Source organism: Arctopsyche grandis, chromosome 8 (assembly GCF_051622035.1).
Source record: "Arctopsyche grandis isolate Sample6627 chromosome 8, ASM5162203v2, whole genome shotgun sequence".
NCBI classification, from domain to species: domain Eukaryota; kingdom Metazoa; phylum Arthropoda; class Insecta; order Trichoptera; family Hydropsychidae; genus Arctopsyche; species Arctopsyche grandis.
The window spans coordinates 25,814,164-25,823,733 of NC_135362.1; the positions used below are offsets into that span (position 1 = coordinate 25,814,164).

Here is a 9,570-nt window from a genome sequence, read left to right on the forward strand (position 1 = left end):
TATAAATTACTTATATAAGATTAGAATATTATTAAAAGCTTTAGAAAGAATTTTAAATAGATTTTTCATATTTTTAATGAACAATGAATCATAATCAGAATTCGTATTCAGTATTACTTCGCTTGAAATGATAACATATTATTGCGATTATCGTCGAAATATCTTCTTTAATCCGATAAATAATGTTTTATGACTCGACATTTTTTCGAACACTTACTTACATACAATTGCTCGAGCTAGTCACACGCAAAGGTAAACCAGTGTTGTTCGCTTATTGCAACATTTTTGCAATATTGTAGATTGATTTTAAGGATGAGTGATTACGATGATGAGCTTCGTGTAGAGCATGCAGTGTCTCACATGCAAAGTATGCGTGCTTTTTACACTCAAAAAATGTTCTGTGACATAGTCATTGTATTCGGGGAAAAGAGGTAATTTTTATTTTATATTATACGACATATGGTATTGTTTATTTACATCGAATCATCGAGTGTGTTTTTGGTCCAATTTCAGCTATTCAGTTCACAGATCGATATTACTGACTCATAGTCAATATTTTCGAGATCGATTAGATGTGAATACTAGTGAGTTTGTGATGCAAAATAATATGGGAATTCGAGAAGAAACTGTTGAGCAGACTATTCAGTATCTGTACGAGGGATCATTGGGTGAGAACGATTTACTTTTTATTTGGTTAAAGAATTTCATATAGAACTAGCTGAACCTGGCATGCGTTGCAACGCCACAATAATGTGTGCAATTCCCGTTACCGTTCTCGTTCCCGTTCCACAGACGTATTTGTTGACGTGGGCCATCCGCAGTGTGTTTTTGGTAAAGCCCTGAATGGTTAGTATATTCGAGTGCGAGGTAGGCGTGGCGCGATTATTGTCACACTCGTGGCGGGATGCGTTGAAGGCCGGATAGCTTTACTTTCGCGTTAGTAAAATCGTAATTACAAATATTATTATTAAGAGGTTTTTTCCCGTTTTTATTTCACAGTAATTTTCCCAGATATGCATACAACAAATATATTTTTGGGCTTGGGCCGTATTTTTAGTAATTCATATATTTTAATTTTCGACTTGATCTCATTCTACATATACATTTATAAATGTCTTTTTGTTATAGAACTGATGGTACATCAAGTTGCTAATATTATAAAACTGGCTGATTTGTGGGAGTTAAATAAACTGAAAATGTTTTGTTTTGCATATTTAGGGAGAGTTCTAAATTCCGAAAAGAATGTTTTAAATGTTTCGAAACAGATCGACGGTTATCTCTTAAAGAACTTTCCAAAAGTAAGTCAGAATCATTTTATTCAAATTATAATACTACATATTTTTGATCGATATTTATATATAATATAGATATATGTATGTTATAAATAACGATATATATATATATCTGAAATGGGATTAATTTGGTGTCTCAAATTAATTTTAAGATAATGATGCATGAGAGTTTTTTGAGATTGTCCGTCGAAGATGTCAAAGCGTTGCTCCAATCTGATGATTTACAAACTTTGACAGAAGAAGATGCACTTAAAGGCTTAAGATTGTGGGTGAAGAAAGATTGGATTAATCGTAAAAAATACCTGTATACCTTGATGAAATTTATTAGGCTGCCTTTATGTTCAATTTCGGTGGGAATTTTTTGATAGTTTCGACATATTTAGAATCCATTTGATAATTTTAATTGTTGTTTTATATATTTTTTAAAGTTTTTACTGGAGGAAGTAGGATCGTTGTGTTCATCAAATGATTTATATGAGCTATTGTTAGATGGATTAAAATGGCACCAAATTCCTGATAAAAGATCTAGTTTATCTTTATTGAATTCAACGCCTCGCAATAAACAAACCGTTTTGATTATAGGTGGACACGAATACGATGTGAGTTTTTTTTATTTTGTTTTTGTATTATTATATAGGAATAGTATATTTTTTAGTATTTATTATTGCAGCAATCTGATTTGATAGAGGCGTATAATCCAAGTTCAAAGAAGTGGTACCATTTCTGTCGAATCGGAGAAAAGATTACCGAATTTTCATCAGTCATTTTAGGCAACACATTGATGATGTTTGGAGGACTGGTGCAGGATGAAATTACAAACAGGGTAATGTATTTTTTTCGTGGCATAATTTGATGCAACATATATTTTATATTGTGTAGACTTAGAGTGGTTTTAATCTTACATGTACTTTATAAGATCCTCACAAAGATTCAATAAGAGTTCGTAACCTTTTAGGATCGAGATGTAATTTGTAAATATTTGATGCTTATTATATAGAAAATTCCCAAAGGAAAATGACGAGACCGTAAAATTTGTACATATTCTTATAAGAATATATCAAAGATATTAAATTTATATCTAAAAAAGTGAAAGTCACCAAGATCATATTATAATATAATCTACATATATACATATATAAATGTTTATGGGTTTCTTTTAGATAAATTTGCATCGTGGTTTAAGATTGTGTTTCAAATTCCAGGTTAGGTGCTTAAATCTTGTCACGAAAGAATTGACTGAGCTTCCAACTATGAATGTGAAAAGAAGACTGTCCACAGCTGCATTAGTTGACGGACAAATTTTCCTTATAGGAGGATTCAATCGTGAAAATGGCAGTTTAAATAGTGTAGAGCAGTATGTATATATGTGTTGTGTTCGTTTCCATGATTGTTTGCAATCTTTGTGATTTTACCAATGATTTCGTTTCAGATTTAATCCGATTGCACAAACTTGGAAATTTGTTTCTCCGATGAACTTCAAACGACACGTGCACGCCTCAGTGGTTTATGGAAATAACATTTATGTCATTGGAGGACGAAATGACGAATTGCGCTTAAATAGTGTGGAAGTTTACTGTACTAAATCTGATGAATGGAGGATTGTCAGTTCGATAAATTCGAAGAGATCCAGATTAGCTGTAAGTCGACTTGTTTATTCATAAGAAAAATATGATGAATTTGTCACTTCTTTGAACTCATGTCTGGCACCGGCATAATGGCAACCAACATCTAGCCCCTCTTTTCCTGTCGAGCGTTCTCACTTTTACCTTTATGTTAATGAAAATGAATGATTGTATTCTTGTTTGTTAACAAATTCACTTTCAAATTTCAAATACTTTCTCATGGTATCCTCATATCCTCATATCAGTCTTTTGGTAGATTTTAAGCCTTTGCAAGGCTTTTAAACCGGGTTGATACGATGAAAGTAGCTTGGACCAAATAACTAACCAAATAACCAGCAGCATAGCTCGGTCGTTAAGCTTCTGCTTAGCGTCAAGAAGGTGCCGGGTTTAATCCCTGAATGAAAATGAATTTTTCAGAGTATGCTGTTGGTCAGACCTGGATTTGTGACTCCAGGTTGATCGTTTCCTATCAGTTTGCCAATTTTCTCTGATTTCATTGTTGAAACGGTTCCCGGAAAAAAAAAAAAATTGGCTAAAAATCCTTCCTACCTAGTATGTCACCACTATTTGAAGTTTGATTGATGTACACTAAAATTGATGTACAATTCATAGATGTTTCGTTAATTTGCGAGTTTTTCAGTGTCTCGCAATTCAACGACTTGTAATAAAAATGCTGCATTTGTATTTGTAATTGGCCAGGAAGGCGCATTGGGATTTACCTGTAAGGCCTTCCTGGTATATATGTAAATAAATAAATAAATAAATAATAAAAAAACTTGGATGTTAAAAACGTTCAAAACGGTTGGATCACCTGTTGACACGCCGCGAGTAACGTCCAAGCTACTCTTCCTAGCTAATTAGTCTAAGCTACTCACATCATGTCAACCCGGTATTGGATGGAAGAGCAGTGAAAAAACAGTGAAAATAATGAAAGCGTGAGACAATAGGGGCATGCTGAAAATGATGAGATATCGTATTTTGCATCTTAAATTAATTATATCTTCAAATAAATATTTAGGCAGTTTCTGTTGAAGACAGCATTTACGCAATTGGAGGAATCGATGGATCTTCGATAACCGATTCAATGGAACGATATAATCCAAAAAATGACACTTGGACTCCAATTACTAATCTACCTGAGAAGAAATGCGAACATTGTGCCGTTACCTACAAAAATAAAATTATATGCTTTGGTACGAAAAAGGACAAACTTTTTAAATGTGTATATGTTACAGTTCAAGTGTAAATTTCGTTCTTTCACGAACATACTAGTTTTCTCATACGCGAACCAATCTGGCCAGTTATAATGTACACAAAAGAACAAATTGACAAAGGAACTAGTTTGTTTGTTACATTCTCTATGTACATATGTATGTATGTATGTACATATGTTTACCCCGGGTTGCAATATTTTTAATGGGTACGATTTAATTGTACATTGAGAAAAATACTTTGTATCTTAAAAAATGTTTGTGCATTAAAAATTTATACTATTTTCGGTGCATCAAACAGTCTCAATTGTGCATCGAATAAAATAATTTGGCATCATAAAGTGACCATTAAAAGTATGAAACAATCATTCGAAAAAAAAGATTTCAGCATTATAATATGTATGTAGATACAAAAAGTGGCAACGTTGCATTCTTCCGATATTGACAATTGTCAAGTATCAAAAATGTTTACTTTTGTTTCACTCTAGTGAAATTATAATCTCACTAGTGAAATGTAATCTTAAATAATTAAAACCAACCTTAACTTAACCAAACCTAACAAAACCTAACCAAACGTAGGTTCGTATTTTAGTATTCGTTACCGATACAGTTCATCGGTCATTTTAATGCACATTTCATTCACTTTTTAAGTAGCAAATATTTTTTTCAATGATCAAAGAAAATTTTCTAATGCAATCTATATCCGTCATTTAAAAATGCACACAATTTTTTTGTAATGTACTTTTTTAAATGTACATTTTTTTTTAAATGCACATTTATTTTATAAAATGGATGTTTAAATTGTTCCCTTTTTTAATTTTGGCAGAAACAGGAATTATAGCAACGCTGTAGTGTGGTTTCCATAGAATTTCCCTTTTAAATACTTGACGTTTTGACATGTTAAAGGTTTTGAGAGTTTCACACGACCTTGGCGAGTCTATTTGAATGTCGCTTTTGACTGTTAGCATTTAAACTAAAGCCAATAGTTCGTGTATGAACAAACTAGTACGTTCACGAACAAACTGGAGTGAACACTTGGACTATAATATATATGTATATTTTATATTTTTAATCAAATTTGATTTTTTTAAGGAGGATGGGGCTCACCATCGATACTTGAATACAACGTAGACACAAATCAATGGAAGAAACTTGGAGATATGAAAAATAATCGAATTTATTTCAACACATTGTTTACACATCTACAATATTGAACGAAACATTTGTAACAATTTTAAATACAAATCAAATTGAAGTTGAAATTTAAAATACGTATTAATATATATTGAAACTTATGTTGTCACAATTATTTCTGTGTTTCATTAGTGTGCATAGTACAGTGTTGAATATTTAATTTAGCTGCAATGTCTCCTTTGTCTTTGACAGGTATTATCAAAGACACGTCTCTTTGCTTAAATAATCGGAAACCATGGCAAAAAAATGAATAAGAGTTTTCTTAAAAATCAATAAGCTTCTAAATTAGATAATATTTAAGCATTTTAAATTAGATAATATTTCAATATATCGGTTCAAATTGAATGTTTTGAGAGTTTGGTTAAAATTTTGACTATCCCTGGTCTTTGTCGTATGGAGTAGACGTCGTCGTCTCCTGATAAATAGTGCACCTTAATGAACCACCCCTTCAACCCTCAGCATTTTCAGCAACAGTAAAGATATAACGCTGAAGTGGATTCGCTTTGAAGCTTGTCTCGGTTTAAAATACTTTTCATGCCATAAATCGAGAGTGAGCCGGCTTTTGTGTTCGAGACGACTTCAGTTGTCGTCATCTTTCAGGGCTTTCAGCTGAAGCAACGCCTGAAATTGTCTGAATAATTAAGTCGAAGCCGTCACGAGCTGCAACTATTACTTAAAATCGATATTGCTCCATTTTTATTTGTCTTTACTTTCAACTGTATACATAAATAGCTTTTAAGTGAACGTGCCATTTTCGTAAGTAAATTTAAATTGACTAAGTATACATAAATAAATACAACTTACTTTCAAGATGATAACGCATATTAAAAGATAATAGTAGTGGTGGTGGTATGTTTGATCTGCAATATTTTATATATAAAAACATAAAATATACAAATGTATATGTCACGTATAGATCTGATTGTTCGTTTATATGAACATGTGTACATAAATACATATGTACGTACATATGTATATACCATTGAAAATAAATTGAGATCAACTCTCGATTCCATATAATAATTGCATTACGATCCAAATTCTATTTCCGACTGTTCGCGGCCGAGAAAACGTTTCGAGCTTTTCAATTGAAAAGTCGAGTTTTCCCATTCGTAGGGTCTCGCATACACTCATATAATATTTTCAAGTGAAAATAGTCATGTCCTTGCTTACATATACATATGGATTGAAAAGCAAAATTGTATTATCAACATATTATACACATATAAATGTTTTTATTCAAAGGAAGGTATATCCATACTGGCACAGTACAAACCAGCAACTGCTCTTAAACAACAGTACAAAAAATATTCTTTAATACATTTTAAATACATCTACCAGAGATATGGCTTTATTGTGTGAATGACCAACCTCCAACCACGTAAATGAAACTATTCAATACGGAAACTCCACACCCGTGACGAGCAATGTCTAATGATGGCACGCTCGTCCAAATGTCATTTTTTGGATCACACCTTAAAAAACAAAGTAAAAAGTTAATGTAAATATTCAATGTGTATAGACTAAGTTTTTTGAATATATGACTTAATGATAGTTGGCAGTTTGTAATGTTTGGGTATTATGACTTTCTTCCATATTTGACCAGGTCAGGTGTAGCACAGGGGTCAACTTAAGAGCATTCACTATTCATTTTTTTTCTAATAATCCGCATATTTATTCGCCAGCAGCATCGCTCGGTGGTTGGGCTTTTGTTTGGCACCGAGAGGTCGCCGGTTTCGTGAGTTTATTTCGTTTGAAAAAAAATATTCTGAATATATTATCTGTAATGCTGCTGGCCAGACTTGAATATTTGTGACTCCAAGCCGATCATTTCCTATCAGAGTTTGCCAATTTATCTGATTTTATTTGTTGAAATGGTTATCTCATCAAATTGGCTAAAATCATCCTATCCACCGTGTCACAAAATATCTTAATTTGATTTATGTACAATGTGTAAATATTTATGTACAAGTCTAAATCCATAGATGTCTCTATGAATGAATTAATTGTTGATTTTGTGTTCTTCAACCTCTCGAAATAAGCGATTTATGTAATAAAATGATTTAATGTTTGTAATTAATTGTCTAGGAAGGTGCATTGGGGTTAACCTGTTAGGCTTTCTTGGTATATACATTGTATATCTATGTAAAAAAAAAATATGTTCCATAAAGTAGACTTGGCGTAGACGTAAAAGCAATAGCCGACACAATGTATTCTTACTATACATCAGTATATGTCACCGTAACGTTTCAAGCAAAACTTTGGAAATATTGCACGAGTTAAGGACTGAAGACAACCCTCTACCATTGTACTCATGTACTCGCAAATTCATCATTTCTATGACGCCATCATATGACTCCTTCGTTGTCACATGATTAATATATAGAAAAAACGACTAACCAGTAGAGATAAGACACACCTAATATTATAAGTACACCTTTGATTAATGACATACGTAGTTAATGAATAACACTATTATATCCACCACACCCATGCACTGACTAACCAAGATTGTACAACACGTGTCTTCAACACATTCATTGTTTGCTAAAGAGTATATAAACTCAATATTGTTAGAATTTAAGTCAGTCCGTAATCAAATCTTGTACCGAATATTAAAATAAATTGTTTTTTTATTCAAACCGTTCGTCTGCAATTCTTTATTCACGCATGACCTAACGTCATAGTAGCGAGTACACGCGTACTGAAGAAAGTGCGCTTGCCCATTTGAATATTTTTAGAAACGTCACATTGTAACAATATTGAAGCAAGCGATACCGCGGCGTATCATCGTGCTCTGTTATGTACATAAGCCGATTTTGCCTTGCACTCGTCCAAAACTTGTCTGAACGTGCACTGCTGTATAGTATGAATGGAAGTAGTCTTTTCCGTGCCGTGCTGTTGCCCTGCAGTGATGGATATTATAAATAATCCTTAACGCTAGTTTATAAAAAGTACATAGTTTGAAGTTATGATCATAATTAGGGCTTCTTAATTGTTTCATTTTAATTTTACTTTTTATTTATTTATTTATTTTTACATACATATATACAAATATACCAGGAAGGCTTAGCAGGTAAACCCCAAATGCGCCTTCCTGGTCCACATAATTATTACATATGTAGATACATGTAAATCTAAACAATATCTGACATATATCGTCAGATATTACAAATATCGTATTAATACGATAAATAACGATGAATAACTTTCATGTAACAATACGAATTTTATATTCGATTAACAACCACAGAGACATCTATGGTGAGCAATATGGCGAAACCTAATAAATAACAATAACTAAAGGTTCGCAACAGAAAATTGGGAAGGAAACGCCAATTTTACAGGAATCGTTTCAATGAAAATCAGAAAAATTGGCAAAGTCTGATAAGAAACGATCGACCTGGACAAATCAAGGTCTGGCCAATAGCGAGACTTAGCGGGAATCGAACTCGTAACATCAAGTACGAGATAATTCAAAATTCACCACTAGACCACGCTACTGGTTTATAAATGATTTAGCGATGAAATTTTGATTTGCATTGATGGCGACGTTTCTCAAGAGCGTACGCCTCTTTTAACAGTATGAATAGTCAAGTGAAATACGTCACCCGGAGATAAAAGCTCTGTACTCACATATAGAATAAGAAATACGTATGTATAATATGTACATATGTTACACTAGTTTATAATGTCGCCGTATTAAATTTATTGGGTTTCATATAGTACTTTTCGTAGCGGGTTCATACGAATATACACAGTTTTCTCGATAAATCATTCGAATTGTTTTCATTGCTTTTTTCAGCCTCTTTTCCCACGGGAGTGGGTGTGGTGAAAATCGTCGGGGGAGGCTCGGGGTGGATTCCGTCGACGATTTTTTATGGAGCTTCTTAGACAAATGGATCCGTTCAAGTGTTTGACGATCACTCCATTTTTGACTGTCAGTCGAGCGACGTGGAAAAAAGCCACCGTGTCTTATTTTCCTTTTTTTGTTGTTTTCTACTTTCTTTATGCGGCTCTCGTCTATTCTGTGGCGTTTTCTATCGCACGAGCTTTACCGTTGGAAAGCGCGCGCCAGTGTAAACAGCTTGCACTCCATGTGTACGTGCGGTCGTGAGTATACACGTGCAACCGGGAAAAGCCGCTTTTCCGAGCGTAAAATGTGTATGCTCGACTGGAAAATGTTCGACGTGTAAAATGATACGTGAATAATAAAGGATCGCAAATATCGATTTATATAATATTTGCATA

The 9,570-nt window shown here is 33.2% G+C and overlaps 1 protein-coding gene across 1 annotated transcript; it reads left to right on the forward strand.

Annotated features, from left to right (window-relative positions):
- The first annotated feature begins 207 nt into the window (after positions 1–207).
- On the forward strand, positions 208–5,433 carry LOC143915160 (kelch-like protein 28). The gene is made up of 10 exons (XM_077435631.1): positions 208–431; positions 514–668; positions 1,129–1,298; positions 1,445–1,642; positions 1,721–1,891; positions 1,963–2,115; positions 2,495–2,646; positions 2,722–2,929; positions 3,933–4,107; positions 5,218–5,433. Exons 1-10 carry the CDS (start codon positions 313–315, stop codon positions 5,337–5,339), a joined length of 1,623 nt encoding a protein of 540 aa, XP_077291757.1. The 5' UTR covers positions 208–312; the 3' UTR covers positions 5,340–5,433.
- Positions 5,434–9,570: the final 4,137 nt, after the last annotated feature.